Source organism: Solanum stenotomum, chromosome 1 (genome assembly GCF_019186545.1).
Source record: "Solanum stenotomum isolate F172 chromosome 1, ASM1918654v1, whole genome shotgun sequence".
NCBI lineage: Eukaryota > Viridiplantae > Streptophyta > Magnoliopsida > Solanales > Solanaceae > Solanum > Solanum stenotomum.
In genome coordinates, this window is record NC_064282.1 from 26,631,983 (window position 1) to 26,655,029 (window position 23,047).

The 23,047-nt window shown below is 30.0% G+C and overlaps 2 protein-coding genes across 2 annotated transcripts; both read right to left on the reverse strand.

Moving 5' to 3' along the window:
• Window positions 1–81: 81 nt before the first annotated feature.
• LOC125870117 (protein DMP2-like) lies at window positions 82–932 on the reverse strand. The gene has a single exon (XM_049550474.1). It carries the CDS (start codon window positions 829–831, stop codon window positions 307–309), a length of 525 nt encoding a protein of 174 aa, XP_049406431.1. The 5' UTR covers window positions 832–932; the 3' UTR covers window positions 82–306.
• A 20,306-nt stretch (window positions 933–21,238) lies between these two features.
• Window positions 21,239–22,629, reverse strand: LOC125870098 (uncharacterized). Its single transcript, XM_049550459.1, has one exon. It carries the CDS (start codon window positions 22,384–22,386, stop codon window positions 21,745–21,747), a length of 642 nt encoding a protein of 213 aa, XP_049406416.1. The 5' UTR covers window positions 22,387–22,629; the 3' UTR covers window positions 21,239–21,744.
• Window positions 22,630–23,047: the final 418 nt, after the last annotated feature.

The following is a 23,047-nucleotide window of genomic DNA, read 5'->3' on the forward strand; positions in this document are numbered from 1 at the left end:
CACTTCAAATGTGATGTAATGATGTTTGCTAGAATATAGCACGATTGAACATTAAAAAAAAAAATAAACAACTCAAAATACTTCCAAGATCATAAGCTCATTGTATAACCAACAAAGTAATAAATTTAAAACCCCAAATCTTATAATATTATTCATTTCTTGTGATTTACATCATATACACACCTTAGTATAAAATAAAATAAATCAACCCAAAAAAAAAACCTTTCTCAAAACACAAAACTCAATCAAATCATTAGTATAAAATATTTTAAACTCAAGATAACTCCATTTTAGTTATCTTGACTATTAGTTGGAAGGGTATCCTATACCATGACGTTTATTAGGAAACACCATAAACACAACACTAGAAATTGCACCAACAACCGGTGGCAACACCATAATCAACATCTTTTCCGTCGATTCGAACGCCGGAAAGAAACAATCCACCGTATTCCTGTCCAAAATAGTCACAACACCAAAAACAACTATAGTAAAAAATGCATGCACAAAGTCACCTACACCAATTTTGTATGAACTTGTGTCCATCGATTTAGATGTTGGCCAAAGCCCCTTCATTGTGGCTATGCCATAATGGGTCGTGCCCTCGTTATCGGTGTAGCTATCGGTGAAACAAGAAAATCCACAAGATAAACCACAAAGGGCAATGAGGATGCCTGATAGGTACTTGTTGATGATAGTGCAATGACCATTGTTTGTGAGAATAGGGTTTAGGAATTGGTATATGAAGACTGTTCCTGTTGGGAGGAGTCTTATGAGATTGCCTAGGCCATTTAAGGTCTTGTCCTTCAAGGTATAGCTAGGTTTTGCCATTTTGTAGGAGAGCGAGCGAGTTACAAGCACCTATTCCTGTCAAAATGAAAAGCAGCAAGCGGAACTTGAACTTGAAAAAGTGAGTTGTTTATTGTTTTGTAATTGTGGGGATTATGTTTTTGGGAAGTGCATGGATTTTGTAGAATTTATAGATGGAGAGAGTGAGTTGTTGCTTCTAAGTAACATATATTATATTAGTTTGAGCTTTGAATATAAGTAGTAGAATTTGTTTATTGTGCTTTTTACTTATTGGGAGATGGACAAAGCTTCAAGTAATGCAAATGATAGTGGAGTTATGAATATCCTTAGATTATTTTATGAGTTTAAAAAATTATTATCCCACACGTAAAAAAGACTACAAGTAAAAGTTCATAAAATTGGGATTAGTAATTTGAAAGAAAGAAAATAAATTAACGTCTTTCTATGAAGATTTAGAAAGGAGTTTTGTTCGCTAAAATGACAAATCAAGAAATATTGTACCTTGTGAAGATTTAGAAAAGAGAAAAATATAGAAGTTTGTGTCATAAATGAAAATTAGGGAATATCGTACTCTATGAAGAAGATTTAGAAAGAAGAAAAATAGGAAATTGTGTTCCCTACAATGAGGGGAATGTCGTACCTTATGAAAATTTAGAAAAGATAAATATAAGATATTTAGCGCCCTAAATAGAAATTAACTAAGGAATCTCATATCCTGTAAACATTTAGAAATGAGAAAAATAGGGAGTTTTGTTCCTTAGAAATAACAATTAGGTGATGTTATATCCTATGAAGATTTTAAAAGGAGAAAAATAAAGAATTTTGTACCCTAAATAGATTTAGGAGATATCGTATCCTATGAAGATTTAGAACGAAGAAAAATAAAAAGTTGTGCCCTAAATGAAATTTAAGGGATGTTACGCCCTATGAAGATTTATTAAGGAGATAAATAAAGGAATTTTGTTCCCTAAATAGCAATTAGAGGTTATGGTGCCCTGTTAATTAAGAATGGAAATGACCCATCAAAAGGATTCTAACGATATATGTCCATATTACTAAGATTTAAAATCCTAAAAGATCTCTTCAAAATAGAAAAAGGGAAAACGGAATTTTATTTGAAAAACATAATTCTCAGGTGACAAGGAGTTTGTGGGTGAAAACTCAACCAAAATCGAGTAAGAATTTAGTCTCAAATTTCAATTTGGAGGAAAAATTCCCTCTTTTGAAATCTTTAATTTTGGAATTTAGAAAATAAAATTGGTAGGAAATGATTTAAAATTGAGTTAGGAACTTACCCACATGAATTCCCTCAAGAAATATCTCCCGAGCTTTCAACTTTCAAGTGTTGAAAATAGGAAGAATTCTCGTGATAAACATAGTTACCAACGAAATAAGTACGGGTCAAGAAAAGCATCAATTGTAAGAAAACTTGATTTGACCCTTTCATTCGGAAATCTTTACACATAATTCAATAGTCAAATCGATCATAAAACATAATGAAATCATCAAATTTCTAAAAGAAGATATTTTACTCAAAATTACACCTTTTAGAAATTAAATTTACTGCTCATTCTACAATATAATCTCACGACCCGAACTAATTCACCATACTAGGCTAGACTCAACGTTCCCTAACCAATAAAATTGACAGAATAACCATTCGAACTAATACACCTCATAATTTGATAACAAATGAAATGTGTCTCAATTCCAGATGTATCTCATAGTAATACTTTCATCTTATATAAATTGTTTGCTTACACCTAACCAATACAAGAAAAAAATAGTTGTCTCTCTTTGAGAAAATAACAAATCTAGGTGCGAAGATTTGAACGAACATAGTCACAGGAAGTGATCTACCACCTCGACTAATGAAATGCACAAACAAATGTGGAGAATTTTAATGCAAAAGGAGATGAATTTCATCAATAAAGATTTATATTTTACAACTATTAATCATATAATTGCTTAGTGTTATATTGAACCAAAAAAATGGAGACACTCAAATAAAATCAAACGTTTCATCATACTGAGGGCGTCAAGGTTCACAACTGGTTTAACATTTTCATGAGGTGGTGGAGCAACTATTTGAATTGCAACTAGATTTGATTATTATTGTGTAATTCCTTGTTCCATCACAACTTTATCGACAAGAATATTTCCAAAAATTTCAAATGATATTGCTGACAAAATAATAAAAATAAAGCGATAAGTTTCAAAAAAATCAACTTTAATAAATTTTACTTTGATGGTCTTGTGCATTTTCATTGCTATTCAATAATTGGTGTACCGCATTCCTCCCTTAAAGTGGCAATAGAGTATGATTATCATTGCTTATTTGGAGTGGGCAGTTTATAGTGTGTATAACCCCAACTTTGTTTTCTTGCTCACTGATGGCTTTTCTTGAATGTTATATCTTTGAATAAAATATGGTCATCCCCTTATTGGTATTTTAAAATTACTCAAGAAATAACTCCTTAGTCCTATGTTTGGCTTGTTTTATTTCTAACTTATTTAAAATGGGTGTCATCTATTGGCTCTAAGATACATATTTTGGAGTCATAACTTTCTTTAATTCTTGGCATGTGACTTTGTTACAATCATCAGATAACTTCTTTTATTAAAGAATATGTTTTGTACATACTTGCTTTCCATGAGATGTAGTAAATTTCTTTAATCGGTTTGTTTATTTATTCAGTGATATCATTTTTGTCTTGTATCTTAGATCTTAGCATTAATATACAGTTCATTGACGTTTCATTTAAATATTGATTATAGCAATAATTCTAATTCCTTATTACCCTTTTTGTTGCATGTGAACCCCTTCTTTAATCTAGTGGACTTTTTTTTTTTTTTTTTTTGCATTTTGATGATTGGGCCATAGAGGCCAAAGTCTTTCTCTTCGAGTCTACTGCATCAATTGGCAGCAAATATGCAAATTTTGAGTGGGAAGCAGGTTTAGAGGGTCAAAGGCAGACTTACAACTCTAAAAAGTCCAAAAATGGATTGTATACATTAAGTATACATCATAAACAGGTGTTTGAGGTGAAAACAGGCTGATATACAGCCCATATACGCTTACTATACATGATATACAGGTTGAAACGCATCAAATACCAGACTGAAAACAAAATTACAGGTTGTGGAAGCTGAAGTGGGATGTATACACTTAATATACAGTCTGATATAGAGGAAAATTGGTCAATATAGAATCCATATTCCATGGTATACGGTCAGTGTATACACAACTTTTCAGGGGCGAAAATGAGCCAAAGCCCAAATACAATCGCAACAAGTCCAGTAAGAATTCAATGGGCTGAAATCCATTTAAGATCGGGAAAATTATGTGGTTAAGCAAACTTATACTAATTAATTACTCATTATAGCTATAGTTTGTTATAATTATCACTCGCGACTAACATTAACCATTAATTACATGGCTGACTTCGAGTTGTATAATTAGCCACATTTGTATAATTTGTCACATTTTTATAATTCGCAACTAGCAATTCTTCTTTTGATTTGTATTTGTATACGATGGTTTATATTTGTATATGACGATAATTTCCTTTGGTTTTTCAGTTTTGTCACCATATACATTCAATCTTTTTGAGTATAACTTTTTAAAGTTTGTATAAACGTGTAGTTTTCAAATTTTGTATAATATAATTTATATAATTAATTTGTATAATATATTTTGTATAACTGTTTAAAATTCATATGTTTATGTTTGTATCAATTTGTTATTTCAAGTTTTATCATATTTGTATAATTTCAGAATTTATATTACTCAATTATACAAAAATATACGAATTATACAAACGTAGCCGTGAATTATACAAATGAGATGCGAATTATACAAATTATTGCCCTCTCTTGCTCGTCTCTCTCCTCCCTCTCCCAATCTCGCTTGTCTCTCTCCTCTCTCTCCCAATCTCGCTTGCCATATATACAAATGCATATGTATAATATATAATTATCTAACTGATATACATATACAATTCACATCTCTCCCACTCCCTGCTCTCTCTCTCGCCAGTCTCCTCCCTCTCCCAATCTCGCTGGCCATGTATACAAATACATATGTATAATATATAATTATCTAACCGATATACATATATAATTCACCTCTCTCCCACTCTCTGCCCTCTCTCCTCTCTCTCCCAATCTCACTTGCCTCTCTCCTCCCTATAACATGTAGCCACAAATTGTAATTATCAAACTATAGCTATGAAGAATAATTAGGCTATTTCTGAGTGGCTATATGCGAAAGTTCCTCTTTAATATCAGCAAGCCCTTTTTTTAGATATAGGATAGGTATGGAATTTGTGCAAGGACCCCAAATTTGAAACATTTTTTCTATTTTTCTTATTTCTTTATTGTTTGTATTAACTCTAACTTTTGTTTCAATTTGGTTTAATTTAATTGATTCTCTAAAAGATGGTCTTTCTTATTTTTTATGTTAATTGAAGTATTTAAGTTTTATTTATTTATTTAATTGCTTGTTGATAAAAGTTATTTTCTTGAAAAATTATCTTTGGTTCATTGCCTTTTCAAGTAATATTAAAAAATGGGTTTCTCTCTACTTAATTATTTTTTTAAAGTTTGTGAATAATGTCGATTTTCAAGTCGTAGGACAATCGTGTGTTAGTGGATATTTCAAATGCCTAAATCCTTCTTGAAGTGTGAATTTGAACCATGAACCCCCTTTGATATTTCAATTCTGTTTGAGTCTTTTGAAATTATAAGTTTTTTCTTGATTTTTCTCAAAAATTAAGTAGCGACTCTTTAAAGAATTGATTTTTCTTATAAAGGTTAGATTAATTTTTTTGAAAACTAAGTCCCTTATTTCTTTTCTTTTAACATAAAACAGAAATGACGACTCTGTTGGGTTTTGATTAGGTTCTAACCATTTTGAGTTGATTGCTTATTTGACTAACTATTTGTAATTATTTCATTGATTGAGCTTTATGTGTTTAACTTTAAATATAAAACTATCATTGTGTGCATATCATTTATTCAGTCAATCGACATTTTTTAATTTGAAAATCCTAAAGAACGATTATGCAGGCCGCAATCGTTCATTATCCAAATTGTTTCTTGGTGTACCATGGCGAATATAGTTGGCCATTGGATGGTTAACGGTCGTTAACTGTCCCAGCCCAAGTTGTCCACTTCAAATAAACCAACTTTGAGTCAACTTGCATACAACGAAACTCAATCCCTGAAATTAGTGCATTTGCTTAAGATGACCCAACACCCAAGGCGCGTTGGGCCCATTAGAAAAATCACATTGAATCCAACCCCGATTCAAATGGACAGTCATGCTTGTGTGTTTGAAGGATGTATGCGTCGTTTGATAATTTATAATGCCTATGGGTTAGGGGGTTTCTAATCCTTTGTGTGTTTTTTAGATGGCTAGAAGATTTTTGAGTTTCAACATGGTCACCAAGACTCCGAACCTTCTTCATTTTCAGTGGAACCACCTCAATGGGTACCAAAAGAGAGAAATTTCAATCCACATGGTCAACCCTCCTTCAACAATGAATCTTCAAGTTTGGCCCAAGTTTGTTGAAGTCATTACTCGGTTTTAGATAGTAAAAGAATGATTTATTGATTTGGGGATTTGAGATAACACCAATCCACGAGGAGATTCAAGATAGTCTGGAAAACATTGAAATGTGCAATAACAGAAAGATATATTTGGACCATCACATTCTATTGCCAAACAAGCCAACTAGCCAAGAAAGGAAAGATATGTTGTTATTGGTGAATGTAAATTGGTTAAATACCCCAAACATTCCATTTAAAAAAAATAAATGTTGGGGACATAAAAATTATTTTTGGGAGTTTCCAAATGAGTTTGTCGATCATTCTACTTGGAGTCAAACTCAAGCCTTGGCATTTTCTATATGCCTTTTGGTAACCATGGTATTTCCTCAACATAAGAAAAATGAAATTGATTCTCGACTCGTCATGGTTGCACATCCTATATTCCATGGTATTGGTAAGATAGAAAAAGAAAAGATGTATTTCAATTTGGGCCCGATCATTCTAACTGATATTCATCGATCCTTGAGTCAATACAAAGACGAGCATCCATTTTTTCAAGGATGTAACATTTTGCTTCAATGGTGGATGTCCAAACATCTGGTTAAAAGAAAAGAACCTCCAAAACATGAACTGACCAAACAAGAAGGATTGAATGACCTTGACCACCACAAATTCAATCTAAGTGTCCAAAACTTCAAGATTCAAAAAATAAGAAAGACATGGGCTCAAGTCCTTTACGATGTAAGGGAGAATAATATTTAATGGATGTTCGATGACTTTATGTCAAAAAAATAGCAATTCGAGAGTCTCATTGTCCTTTCCTGATTCTTGCGGATATTGGAGGGATATTGTCATACAACCTAGTAGAGTAATGCGGTAGTTTAGCCTTGAGAAAATCATACTTTTAAAATAGGACAATGTCGATATGTCATTAATTACGACAGTTATGATAAGATACCTCGTGCTAAAACAATTCTTAAAGAATGGGTCAGGTAATTTGAAAGAAAGTATGGCCACAAAAAGGTATAAAGTTGGATATGAGGATAAGTACAAGAAATGGCTAAAGAAAGACTTGCTTTGGTACACACATTCCGGAACTGTGCAAGGATCGTCAAATTAAAGATGTCCAAGTGAGGCTCCAAATTCAGATAGGTTTTTTTTTTCTTTTTTTTTTATTGGGTGCTGAGGAAAGTGGACAATTTGTTGAGAGATGATGATTTGATAGTTTTGTTATCTTAAATTTTGATAGCTTAGGGGCGGTTTGGTTTAAAACTAAATTTATCTTTAGATTTAATGGACTGATTTAATTGATACAAAATTCTAAGTTGAATGATTTTGTTGATATAAAATAAGATTATTGATTTTGTTAGATAAATTTTCAAAATGGAGTGACCTATTGAGATATTAACTCAATAAGAAATGATTGAGGCTATAACTCATTTGAAGAAAATGGACAGTTGTGTGTGTTAGAATTTTGAAATTAGGTTTTTCTTTGTGCATTTATCATTGACTCTATAAATCAGAGTTTATTACGTGCAGGTCCCGTACATGTTGCAACAGTTTAAAGGGTTGCCAAATCTAGACTTGAAATGGAAATTTGTAACATTGGAATTGTTTTTAGAGGACTTTAACGTGAACAGCGTAGCTGACCTTATTCAAGCGTCAACTCATGTCGAAACTTTGAACATAAACCTCAAGGAAAATTGTGTAACGTCATGAACTTTTTCTTGTTTTTTTTTTTTTATCTTTATTCTAATGTTTTTAACAACCCAAAATTTTCTACTGTGCTTACAATTGCGAGGAGATTCAAGATGGTTTGGAAAACATTAAATTTTGATAGCTTAGGGGCGGATTTGGTTTAAAACTAAATTTATCTTTAGGTTTAGTGGATTGATTTAATTGATACAAAATTCTAAGTTGAATGATTTTGTTGATATAAAATAAGACTATTGACTTTGTTAGATAAATTTTCAAAATGGAGTGACCTTTTGAGATATTAACTCAATAAGAAATGATATATAGAAAGGAAACAATATTGTAATTACACTATGAATCAATTTTCATTTATAAAAAATTAAGGGTGTTTTACAAAAAACTTATTATGTCAAAACATGCAATACACCAATCGAACACAATACGATACATTAATTTATTATATTCTGCCTATTTCTATAGAAATTTTAAGTAGCATACATGTCAATGGTTTTTGTAGGAGTATCATTCATCTAACTCTTAATCTTTGTACACCAAAGAAAGAGTTTTTTTTTATGGGTATTTTTTTTTTTGAGAAATCAATTACATGTTACTCATAGATAATGGTGATAGTAACCCCTTATGCTTCACCTCATATTTAAACAAGAGTGTTTCGAATTGATGGTCACAAAAATAAAAACCTCTATCCCTTATGATAGTTTGAAGGGGGTCAAACCTAGTAAAGATATATCTCTTTAGTAATATATTTCATTAGTACAATTCAAATTGAGTCACAAGTATGTCTGCAGCTAAACTGCTTAAGAGTCAATTCGGGCCTTTAAAAGTTACAAGATACACAATTCAAGTCTTTGTGTGGTGATAGTTAATTAATTTATTAATATATAAAACATGAAATTTTCTTTTTTTAAATTTAGCATTTTAATCCAATTTTATTAACTCTACTTTTTTCCTTTTATACTTCTTCAAACTTTTTGCTCTCTTAGTGAACACGGTATGGCATGTCTAAAATGACTAGTCCACCTCATTGTTACTTACTAATTAAATGTACATGCTTGCACATTTTATATTACATTAATTAATTATATTATACTAAAAGTGCAAGACATAAAAGTAAAAGTTGAAATACCATTTTTACCCCTATCACAATTTAAAATGTTATAAATATCTAATAAGTTAAATATTAAGTAATTAAAATATTTTTCACAACCTTTTCAACTCCTAACTTAATTGCAAGCTAAAGAGGGGAAAATACATAAATTCCGCATTAATCTTATTTTGAAAAGTCAGTTACACGCTTAAACTATTATGATGACCTATTACACACATTTACTACTTAAAAGTGAATTTATTTACCCCTTAAAACTGATGTGGCAAAATAATTAAAAATAAATAAAAAATAGGCGTGTCAGATTTATTAAAGTAGAAAAAAATCAAAATTTAATTAGACCTCACCCCACTCTTCACATCTCTTCTTCTTCACAACCCACCCTCCTCCTCCTCTTCTTCTTCTTCTTCTTCAACCCCACCCTCTTGAGTAATCACATTTTTCTCCTCTTTCTTTTAAGCAAAAATCTCTCCTTGTTCGACCTCTTCTCAGCTTGCTTAGTAAATTACTTATCATCAATCTAAGTTTTGTGATTTTTAATTTGTGTTTGTTAACAAAATATTTCTTAATGCCATCAGTGGGATAAAATTTTGGGGGTTTCTTAGCCGCTACAGCTATGACAAGCATTTTTGAGAGAAAATGAGACTTTCCACTCCATAAATCAGCTTCATGTTTCGATTAGTGTTCGTGGCGGCCATTGTTAAAATTTTCATCTTATTGTAATTTTAATATGAAGAAAATATAATTATTAGAGAATTTTAATAATTAATTGGAGATTAATTAGAGTAAAATATAGTTAACAAAAGAAAAGTTAATTAAAAATGAAAAAGAATATATATTTTTTTTAATTTGTGACATGTCGCTGACATGACACTGATGTGGCAGCGAGTGTAATACACCACATATTGTGAGAGTGGTGTTACACGTCTCAGGGGTAAATAAATTCACTTTTATATAGTAAAGGTGTGTAATAGGTCGTCATAATAGTTTAAGCGTGTAATTGACTTTTCGGGATAAGTTCAGGGGGAAATCTATGCCTTTTCCCAGCTAAAGAGTTATAAAGTGACCACATCCATCTATAAGTTACAAAATGGCCATTTAACTATCTAATTGATTATGATATTATGGATAGCACTGCGTCATAAATGTTATTCTTGCAAGAGTAAAACCTTAAAGGGTCAAATCAATGATATAGTTGGAATAGGAAAAGATAATATTCTAAATAATAGTTATTATTTTAATAATATATGCAAGGGTGTATGACCTACTGAAATAATATTTAATACGAAATATGTAAGGGTGCATTGATCTATTGCAACTATTGACATTTTTGTCACACCCCGAGCCTACACCCCGGACGTGATTGGCACTCAAGAATCATTGTTGTCCACAAGCGAACCCTTGGCCTGGCTTAACTCTTAGTGGAAGACTTTACTCAAACATAATTGTACTTTAAAAGTAAACTGAAAGCTCAAAGATAACTAAGAATGTATTATAAATAAGCATTCGCTGGCCAACGTGACAACTCAAGTCTCAAGCATAACTGAAATGGAAAGATTCGAGAACTAACATCAAACTAAATATCTATGAAGCCTCTAACAACTGAGATGGACGTCGGGACAAGACCCATGACATCCTAATGAACTAAAATGATAAAGTAATGAAAAGGGGTCCTCCAGAAACAAGGAGACTCACCAACAACTCTAAAGCTCAACTAGAATCAATGATGCACTGGATGTTGATCCTAATTACCTGTATCTGCATCATAAGTTGATGTAGGTCAAATGGCATCAGTACATTGAATGTACGAGCATGCAAGGGGAATTTTAAAACAAGACATAAGCTTGAAAGGAACTGAAAGAACATATATGGGCTCAACTTAACTCATTTCAATATAAAGCAATAATATAAATGCAATATAAAGAAAAGCTTTTAAAACATGGATAACAACTCTGTGTATTTAAAAATACAATAGTAATTATGTATGTATGCAAAGATACAATATAAACTCTGGATGTATAAAAAAATACAATCAACTCTGTGTATATAAGAATACAAAATACTTATGTGGGAGTTTCTCTAACCGACAACCATCACTTTAGAGCTATGTGATGATACAACGTTTTGCCTCATGCTGCCAGGGCCGTCTTATACCTTGTCAAGGTCATAGAACCTAACTACTAAGTGGATCCACTAGTCTATGCTAAAAAGCACTAAGGAATCATCTAAAAAGTATGACAATTTTTCAACCCATGATGGATACATGGTTTATGGGGGCTGGGAGTTGTTTGAACTCTCCCCCATATTGGTGCTCAATACTACTCCCAAAAGATACTAGCACATATGTTTAAAAACATAACTTCTTTCTGTGATTTGAGATAATTGCTCAAAACTTAGCTCAAAGGCTCTCTTGGAAATCAAAGTTTCTTCTCTTACTTAATTGTGAAAGCATTTGTTCTTTCCTGAAAACTAGCTCCTAGGCTCTATTGGAAATCAGTGTTTCCTTTATTGTTTAAATGTGAAAACATTTTCTCTTTGGGAATACATAGTCCCAATATACTCTTTTGAAGAAATGGACTTCAATCTTTACTTTTTACTCAACTCAACACTCAAGTCTTAAAACAAAGTTAAAACATTTGTAAAAGACCTTTGGAAGACTCTATGAACTTCTCTTGACTTGACTCTTAACTTTTCTTGAACTATGAATTCAAGGTTGTGATTTGTGATAGGAAAGATCTCGTGATGTTTAGGAATGCTTTTAGATAGTTAAACATGAGAAACTATCAAGAAATCACTGTCTGGAAGTAAGTCCGTGATGCGGAGATGCATTTAAATATTTAGTCGAGAAATAAATTTGAGGCAGAAGGGTCCGTGACCTCTCCGCGACGCAGAAAAATTCTGTGAAAAAGGGAGGTAGGTCCCCGAAGCGGATAGGGTTGCCAGATTCGCCCGACTTTTTTGTTCTTCATTTTCTAGCCCCAATTCTCCTAAATTCGCTTCTTTTGCTCAACTTCTCTTTAGATTCAAATACCCAACACATGTACACTAGAATCTAACTCAAAACAACTCTATAAATCGACATAATAATCTCAAGAACTCCTTAATCTCAGCACAATTCAAGAACGAAAGCAAATTCAAGAAAACGTATCAAGAACATTAAACTTTCAACCTTTTTAGGATGAATTCATGCTGAAATAAACATGTTTTGTGCGTGGGTGAACAAACCCAACGCTATGTGAACTCACATACCTCGTAGGGATCAACCCTTGGCGAAATCCACAAGCAAATCTTCAAGAACGCGATGATTCTAAGCTTTTTCTCCTCTTTTCTCCTCTTCTCTTCTTTTCTCTCAAAACCCTAACTTATTTTTATGAAGCGTAAACTGAATCCAATCACTTTAGACCCCAACTTAATTACCAAAAACGAATTTAATTAATTGGGTAGTGAAAAGATCATAATACCCTTCTAAAATCCGATTTTGACTTTCCTTATCTAGACAATCCAACTTCAAATGGGAATATCTCCCTCATACGAACTCGAAATTGAGCAAACTCGGTGGCATTGGAAAAATAATTCAAAGATATTTCCTACGGTATCTTGTACCCCACCTAAATGCTCTTGTGCTAGGAGTTATGGTCGTTTGAGTTTGACCCAAAACTCAAATTTAGCTTAACTTTGTCAAACTTTCCAAATTTGATTATTTCCAAAAACAATTTCTTTCTAATTCTAGTTCTTTCTAGTAGCGGGGTGTTACAATTTCAATATAGCTAACTTATTTTATAACCTTTACCCATAATTTATCATGAAATCTAAATGTATGCCTCCTTATTTATGCGGGGGTTTTCTAGCTTCAATTACATTTTTTTAATTCCTATAACTTTATATTATCAGCACACTAAAAAGAGAAGAATTTAAAAGTTGCATTCAATATTTTATTTAATAGCATTAACCAAATTCATGTGATAATTATCAAATACATACGAAAAGTCATTGTTTACTACTATAAATATAGAAGTTTATGGTTCAAACAAGTGCTGCAAGTTTAGGTGAAAAAGATAAATAAAGATTAAATGAGACTATTGATTAGTGTACATAAGATCATAAGGATTTAGAGAATCAACGTTTTTCATTATGTTAGGTAACTTAGTACAAAATTTTAGCATCATCGAGTGTGTATATATGGTGTTGTTAGATAATTGATAAGTCTCAAGAGATCTTAAAATAGTTGAGTTATAACAAGTCATGTATCTATTTTAAGGTAAACATTGATATACCAAAAGGACTCTATAACTTAGTTTTTACTCTTTTATGTTTTGATCTTAGTTCATAGCACAAAGAAAGTCATATAATATATTATGCCAAATTTATCATTTACAATATGCTAGAATAAGATTTTGAGATAAATGTAGAACTAGTAATAAATATATATCTAAAAGAATATTTTTTTGTGTGTATATATATTATGTTATTAAGTACAAAACTTAGAAAATATAAAGTGAGGATTTTTATGATCAAAAGTGTACTTGAAGAGGAATAAGGAACAATAAACAAAATTAAATGTGTATTATTATGCACATATGCAATGTAGTGTCTTTTTTATCTACCTTATTGTTTAGAGTATATTACGTGCTTTGCACATGTGTCTCACATTAATTAATAAAATTGTATTTAAGAACAAAAATATTTAAAAAATAGAAATTAACATTAAAATAGAATTATATCTATTTGAATTATATAAATAAATATTATATTTCAAATATGCTATTGTTCACAGGGGCGTAGCTATAGTCACCAAGGGTGTCCAACTGGACACCCTTCGTATATGTTAAATTCTACATTTAAAGGATATATTTTTAAAGTTGAATATATTTGATAAAAAAAAACAATGTCTTTGACGGAGAGGTAATGAATGTTCATTTAATGACTTATATATATGGTATATTATTTTTCTTTTTCTACTTTTCACTCACAAATATGTTTGTTGTCTTTATAAGTTTATATATATAGAGAGAGAGAGAGAGTGAAAGGCCCATTACGGGCCCAATATTACAATCCTATATATGTTTATAATAGAAATTTGATTAGTGTTTGAAAAGAAAANCAATCTTATATATGTTTATAATAGAAATTTGATTAGTGTTTGAAAAGAAAACTTATTATAATATTTTCAAATAAACATGATAGGAAATAATAATAATAATAATAATAATAATAATAATAATAAAAAACATAATAGATGTTTAACAAACAAAAATAATGACCTACTTGATGAATTTTTTTTAAAGTAATTAATATATATGATGAATAAACGTTTTACCTCAATGAATGAGATTTTAAAATATTAACAAAAGTTAATATAATGTATACGACAATAATTTAACATGAGGTAGTTAATATAATAATTTATATAACTTGCTTAAAATGGTTTTAACTAATGATAAACTAATAGTAATAAATAAATATATGTTTCTCAATAATTATACAATGACATATATGTTACGTAAAGTTTTCGGATTATACATAAAAAAGAGAAATCAAGTAAAAATACTTCAAAAATTATCTTTACAATCTAAAAAAAAAAAAAGCAACACCATGAAATTGAAAAGTCTGAAGAGAACCAAAGAAAAGGACATAACATGCTCCGAAATTATTGAAAAAATTGTTCTTTAAGAGCTTGTTCAGTGGTTGCATTCCTTTTGGATTAGGCATTTTGAGAAACGCAATTGTGATTGATATTGGATTTAGCATGTTAACTAATTCATTATGGTGTTTGAAAAGTGTGGAACAGTTGAATTTTACTGAAAATTGGCTATATGGACAAGTCCCATAAGTGATGTGTCCACTAAGAAATATTGAATTTTACTTTTGTCTTATAATTATTTTACAAAAGTATGGTCATTAAATAAAGAATTGATCAAAAATGAAGTTCTTAATGTTGGAAAAAAATGCACTATTGTTCTTCCTAATAAGAGATCTATGCCGGAGTGTATAATATTTAGGATGCAAATTAGAAATAAAGGGCGAGAAATTTATTGGTATAAGACATGAGAGGGAGAGAATTGAGGAGTGCATGAAATGAAGAATGAGTTAATGTCTATTTATTTGTGTCATCGACTTAGTTTTAGAAAAATCTTATAATTTATAGTTTCTAGAAAAGTCATGTAACTTGTGAAGGAAATTTACCCACTTGAAAAAATATTTAAACAAGTTTAAAAATACAATTTATAGAATTTTAAAATAAAATATATATGAAATGGCCATATTACCATTGATCGTCCTCAACTTCACATTTCTATAGAATAGAAAAATACCAAGTTTTGATCTGGCAACTTCAAATATAAATCAAACTTACATCAGTTCACATATTTAAATTAATATGTTTGAAATCAAGTAGAAATACAAACTTGATTGTATATTTTAATGAAGAACTACTCTTTTATAATTTAGTAAATATTTATAGTCTACTTAAACATTTATAGTTTACTTTAAATGCAAATATACCATCATATTCATTTTATTTGTAAAGTTACTTTTTAACATCTTTTAAAATATTGAGATTAATTTTATTTATTCTTTAATTCCAATCTAATAAATATTATTAATTTTATCACACTTATTTCATTTCAGGTATATTAATTAGAGAGTAATGAATTTTTATGTTAAAGTAGACATTTTCAATAAGCATAATGAATATAAAAAATATTAGGAACTAATTAAAGTAATAGTAAAATAGAGTAATGAATAGATATCACAATAACTCATAAAAGAAAAGAAAGTGAAGTGATAACAAAATGAGTTAATAGTACTAACAATAGCTAAAGATGTGTCTAGAACTATTTAGTATTCTTGTTATTATTCTTGGTAGATTTTTATTAGCATGAAATTACATTTTTACCCTTGATCATCATTCACTTCATATATAGAAAGATGTTTCTAGAATTATTTGTTTTTCTTGCTATTTTTCTTAATAGATTTTTGTTAGAATAAAATTACATTTTTACTCTTGATCGTCCTACCATTTCACTCTTCTATATAATAATAAAATAGAAATAGAAATAAAAACAATAATATACTAATATTCATTATTCATTCTACGTTATATCCAGAAGAATTATTTTTTTCCAACAACTTAGAGTAGAAAAAGATTTTTTAACAATTCAAGTATAATAAATGAAATTTAGCTCCTAAACTAAATTCTGAATCAATTTTAAAGTATTTTTTCTCTTAATTTGATGTAATACTCACACACTTTTGATAGTTGATTTTTCTCCTAAAAACTTTTTATCTAAAGAATTGATGAAAACGTTTTCCATAATTGAAATTACTGTAAAACTTTTCCTTCCATCACCTTTTACGGTAATACATAGTTGCTCAATATTTTGAATTATATTCACATTGCTTATAGCAATAATCGTACAACTAATTTTATGGTTTATTATTAAATAAAAATTACGTTATATTCATGCATATTTATTTTTACTCATAAAAAGTCTAAAATTGAAACTCAAGAAATCTTTGTAGAGTAATTGTTTTTTTTTTCATTCAAATTATAAAAGGTTATGTTAAACTATTTTCTCCATAAATTCTTATTCTATTAAAAAGAAATTATTAATTATATTATAGCTATGATTGATATAAATCCACACACAATATAACAAATTAATTGATTGATATTAATCACAAAATCTTCACGGTCAAATATTTAATCTATTCCTAAATCACAAAATCTTTAATGAATCCACAAAATCACATGATTGGTGTCCACAAGTAAACGACACACAGTAGTACAGATTAAGTGATAATTTTATACATAAAGATTTGATAACCAAAATTCGTAAATGTTAAAACTATTAATATGGTTAAGCAAAGAAATATTTAAGAAGTGAAACTATAGTCAATTTCAAAATACTAAATATTAGGACTTTTATATCTTACGAATAAGTAAGGATTTAATAGTTATAACTTTAATTCATTTCAAAATCCTAAACATTAGGATAGTAATTAAATAATAATTATTTAAGAAAATTAATAAATGTCAATTTTATCTATGGTAAATCTTTTAACGAAGGACAAACGGTTAAATCAATATATGTAAGGACATGCACACTGTATTTTGATATAATATAAATTTTAGACTACGTGATATTAGGTGAAATTATAAAAAAAATAAAAATTACTGGAAGTAGCACAAAAATTATGCAACATAAACCTCTTATAAGGAAGCACACTCTAACATCTTTGAATCATTTTTTTCTGAACTTAAGTTAGTATTCATGTGCAATAAAAGTCTCGCAGAAATCAAATATGATATCACTTATTACTAATAATCAGAGGCGGAGCCAGAATTAAGATTTTAGGAGTTCTAAATTTCCTTTAGAACCATCAATCAATTTTGTTAGGGGTTCTCAAATTAATATACATATATATTTAATTAATTTTCTAGTACAGGACTCATCCGAACTCAGAAGTCACAAACCTCCACCTAATTGTGCCTCTGCTTATTAGTGACAAACATCACGATAATGAAAAAAGAATCCATTAAAAAATTATGGAATCGAAATCCATAACCAACTCAAAAGGATGAATCATTAATGAATTGGTGCAAGAAATGATATCTCATAAGAGAGAACAGAAATCGATTTGCCTAAAACCCTTTCTCAATTGGGCTTGCATAAAAGCAAAACTATATACGAAACTTTGAATGTTGTAATTTCGATACAAAATTATAATCTTAGATATAGTGGTGCAACAAAGAAGACTTGATAATCGGTCCTCAATATCAATAATGTCTTAATTCCCATTATAGCGTTACAATTAAAAGGTAAATCATAACAAACCCCTTAAAGGCTTAAACACAAATATCATGTCCTAAAGAATTTGCTAAAAAAAAATAGTCTTAAGATTTGGAGAGTTCGTTTGTGAGACTAGTAATCAAAGAAAAAGCCATTGGTGTGAGATGAGTCTTTCACAATACACTCTAATCATAGCATATAAGGAATAGCAAATACAAAGAAAAAATAATTTATGGATGATGCTGGAGAAATAGGCTTAGTTTATTGTCACTTAGTTATGTCCCAATTTATTAATTCTTTAACCTATATATATGTGTGCTTTCCAAAGTTGGAAAAAGATACTCCCTCCATTCCATATTAATTGAATTTTTGAGGCATTTTTCATTTTTCAAATTAACTTAATTGTTCAGTTTTCAAGACTACTTTTAGAGTGTTCTTCCAATTTGACCCTTCATTTGGATTTTCAATGTGATGACTTCAATAAATTTGACAATAATTAATAAGGTTAAAAATGGAAAACTATGTTCAATATATGTCTTGATTTACTTTTCTTAAAGAGTATGAAGCACCTCAAAAATTCAATTAATATGGAATGGAGGGAGTAATTAATGCTCTTTTGATTGTTTAAATTGATAATTATTTTGAAACAAATATTTTTAGTATACATGACAACTAAAAAAGAACATGGGAGTACTACTTTTTACATAGTTTCTGATAATATAGATTTTGTTTCAAAAATTTACACATTTCAATCCTAAATTTACGATCAAAATTATTGTTTGAATTTAAAAAACAAAAAGTATATATTACATATATAAATTGGGACAGAATTGGAGTATATGAAAAGACAAGAAAGTCTATGATATCATACGTGCGTTGAAACTTCAACAAAATTCGTCTAAAATAGGGATATTGTGTATCAAGATTGTGGCGAGTGGTAAGTATTCTTTTCTTTTTAATCAGAGGTTTTAGGTTCGAGTTTTTTAGGTATGAAGTCGCCTTTGTTAGAGAGCGTTTTATTCTCGGGACTTTCTAACACAAATCTGAATTTAGTCAAACTTTAATGTGGATACCAAATCGCGATGGAGAATCAAAAAGTTAGAATAATTGTGACACTACATATAGGTACATATACCTTGATGCTACTGATTGTGGTTTGATAAGAGACAAACCCCATGAGTTGTGATAATAAATAAGTAAAACAAACAAAAGAATCACCTCAAAATATTGAGTTCAAATCTAAGAGACTGAATACTTGCTACTATTAATTTGAAGATAACATGCATTGGTCGGCCAAGATGTTGCCATGTAATTGCATTACAATCTCAAAAGATAGGGGGTAGGCACATATCAATGTAACAAGTGTGTGGACCAAAAATAATGGACATTTTATCTTCATTATTGAACTATTCAATACCTACGAATCACCAAGCAACTCCCCACCCCCTTCACCCCACTACCCCCAAAATCTCATTTGCCATAATTATTTATCAAAACATTTAGGGTTTGTTTGGAAAGCTACCTGGTAATTGGAATTGGTGTAATTACTAGGATAGTAATTACCAGCCTAGTAATTACACTGACCTGTTTGATTGCCACAGTGTAATTACACTGTAATTACACATGTCATGTTTGGATGTCACAATGTAATTACACACGTTGTGTTTGGATGCACAATTGCAATCATAAAATTATATTAAATTTTTAAAATAAAAATTAATTATTTAAAATTTATACTAGACAAATAAAAAACTTTATAAATAAAAATTAAATATTTAAGAGATATATTCTTTTTTAAAATACATTACTTAATAAACATATGTTCTTAACTAATATTATGAAAAAATTATTGATTTATATTTTTTCAAATTAATATATTTCAATTGAATTGATCATAAAAACTAAAAGTATAAAGTTTCTACGAACATCGTGAAATGCATGTTTGATAAAAAGATTAATATATAAATAATATGTCATAAATTATTAAATATTCGACAAAAAAATAATCTATCAATTCTAATTAAAAAATGACTTGCAATGTGAATTCAATATTACTAAAACAAATGAAACTGAAAATATAACATAAGTTATAAATTCAAAACAAAAACTTTAACATAATACTCTTATTAGCAAATTTCAACATAGCATACATAAATATGTTTTTTTTTTAAAAAGAAAACGTATGTCTATAACCTTACTTAACAATAAATTCTATTTTAATTTAAAAATTAGAATACTAATAAAATTATGCTAATGAGAAAATAAGCATGGCATAAAGAAATAGATAATACGAAAAAATTACATAGAATCACGTGAAGTAAGGTTGAGAACGAGAAGAAAATGAAATATAATAATATAAAATATACAATAAACTTCTAGAAATTTTTAGAATAATAAAAATAAAAATAGAACATAAAATAATAGAAGTGAAAAAAATTTAAAAATAAAAATAGAATTAAAAAAATTAAAAGGTAATCATTAATTCACAGCCTCTGTTTGTGAATTGGAGAGTGTAATTATCCCCTGTCAATTACACTGATTACCTGCTGACCAAGTAATTATCATGTCTAACCAAATAGGACAGGCAGTGTAATTACACTAATTACACCAAATCCAATTACTAGGGTGTCCTTTCAAACAGGCCCATAGTGGATATATGGTCATGAAAATTAAATATTTTTTTCATTTTATTTAAATTTTCTTGAGTTAGAGTTGTGTTTAATCATACTTCATGAGAAGAGTTTTAATATCCCCCAATTTCTAAATAATCGTGTTCATCTTTATTGTTGGTTTTGTATTCTTGACTTCAATTTAGTCTTAGCTTTCACGGTTTGATTACAAATTTTGTTAAGTTTATGCTTGCATGATTAGTATTTATTATTGAGTAAGTTCTTGAATTCTTCAAGTTAATCTTGTTCTTAAAATGATTTGACTCGCTCGTCTATTTCAATTTCAGCTTATACAACTTAGGGTTAAAAACATTAACTAATATGAACTCAAGTTGTTAATCCTTATTTGATTGATTTAGATTAGACATAATTGACTCTACTTGGCATAATCAAATGTTCTTAATCTCAACAATTCATATAGTTATACAAGAATATTAATTATAATCAGATCATCTATCCACTCTTTATTTATCAATACTCTCCAACTTTGAATGTACATAAATCATGACTTTAACACAGCAAGTTGAAAAGAAACATCAAGATAAACAAGAAAGCAATAAACTTTGGAACAAAGAATTATACTCTAAAAACATACTTTCTGATTACTAACCATTAATCCAAAATAAAAGCTTTACAAAGCTATTCAATATTTCCATCATTACTCTCATTAGAGTCTTCTTCACCATTACCACCAACTTAAGCACAAACACAATATTTAACATAACACTAAACTTATTCATCACTGCCTTTTCTTCAATCTCCTTCCCCATAAATACAATAACCCCCTTCCTTCCATACTTAATCCCCAGACCTAAAATATAAATAATAATAACAAGTAAATAACAAGAAGAAATTATTCGCATTTTTTTAATCTAATTTTCTCAAATTTCAGACCTTTTCACTTCTCCATGTCTAAAAAAATTCATGGAGAAAACTGAAAGTTCCAAAATTTGAGAATTTAGGAGCGAATATGAAAGATTTATAGTAATATATAAGTCAACCTTAAAGCTAATTAGAGACTGGGGAATCATATATAGTCCCTTCCAAACTAGTTTAGTTAAGAATTATAAGAGGTAATTCTGGAGAATACGGGTCGGATCCGCTACTCGAGTCGGAGCAACCTCCGTAAATCTCTCGAGGCGAAATCATCAAACGGTTTGAATTCTACTTGCTTTTTGTTGTTGTTGTTGTTCATGTTGTTGAAGAAAGAGGGTAGAGGAAGAGATCTAGGCGATGGAGAATTCGAGAAAGCAGATCCAGCATACACGTCGGTCGGAGTATGCCCGACCCGGATATTTTTGGGTAACATCCCGGGTTGGTCCGGACCCAATCTTCCGGTACCGTAAACCGTCAACTCATCACCGCTACCACTCGCCGGTTGTTTCTTCTTCTTACCCGACGACGTCGTTTTGTTCTCATTCCTGATATTCGGGTTCAGAGAATCCAACGACTCTCCCCTTCTCAAAATCATTACCTGACCCATCACGATTCCGCCGTCCACCGCCGGTGTAACTCTCCCGGGGATCTGAACCGGTTTCGATTCCTCAGATCTCCTCGAAATTGACGGCTCAGATTGGTTCTGGATCTTGTTGTTCAACTTCTTTTTCTCCGTTCTAACAACCGGTTTCCGGTAACCGTTGTTATAGTATCCATTATTTTTCCGACGATGAAACGCCGCCGCCGGTTGTGGTTCCCTGAACCTGTCAATCAAACAATTTTGTGGACGCAAAACTTCTGTTCCCATTTTACTTCTCAAAACAAGAAAAAGGAAATCAAAATTTGTACAAATAAATACCCAAGAAAGAAAAAATTGCAAAGGCTCCTTCGACCTTCAAAGGGGTGATTTAATGGCAATTAATAAAGAAAATAGGTTTCTTCTTCCTGGGTTTTCCGATTCCTTGAGGGAAAAGAAGAGAGAAAATTCTCCCTTAAACTATATTTCTTCTCTGTAATTAAGAGAGATTTTGTTTTTGTTTCAATATGAAGATAATATGGAAGATTGGGAGATTTATATATACAAAGAAAGAGAAGAAAAAAAGTAAGCGCGTGATACACGCGATTGGTTGTGCGAGTGGGGGTTTATATAAAGTCATGTTTGGTTAAGCCGTCTAATTTGATTTTCATATTTTATAAGTGGCTTGACCTAAGACCGAGCCATTCACGTGTGGGGCCCAGATTGTCTTTCCGTTATGACGGTGACTTGTAATCCGTTAGTCTACGCGCTTGTCGTTTTCTTATAGTGTCTAACGGCGTTAAGTTTTGGACGGTGAGTTGTTTTTCGTCGTCTTAAAAGGGGAAATTATTTGAGGGGACCATGTGTTTGTTGTGTGATACTTCAAATCTCTTTCCTTTTCTATTACCTAATAAAAACTTTAATATTTTTTTTTATTTAAAAATTTAAAAAA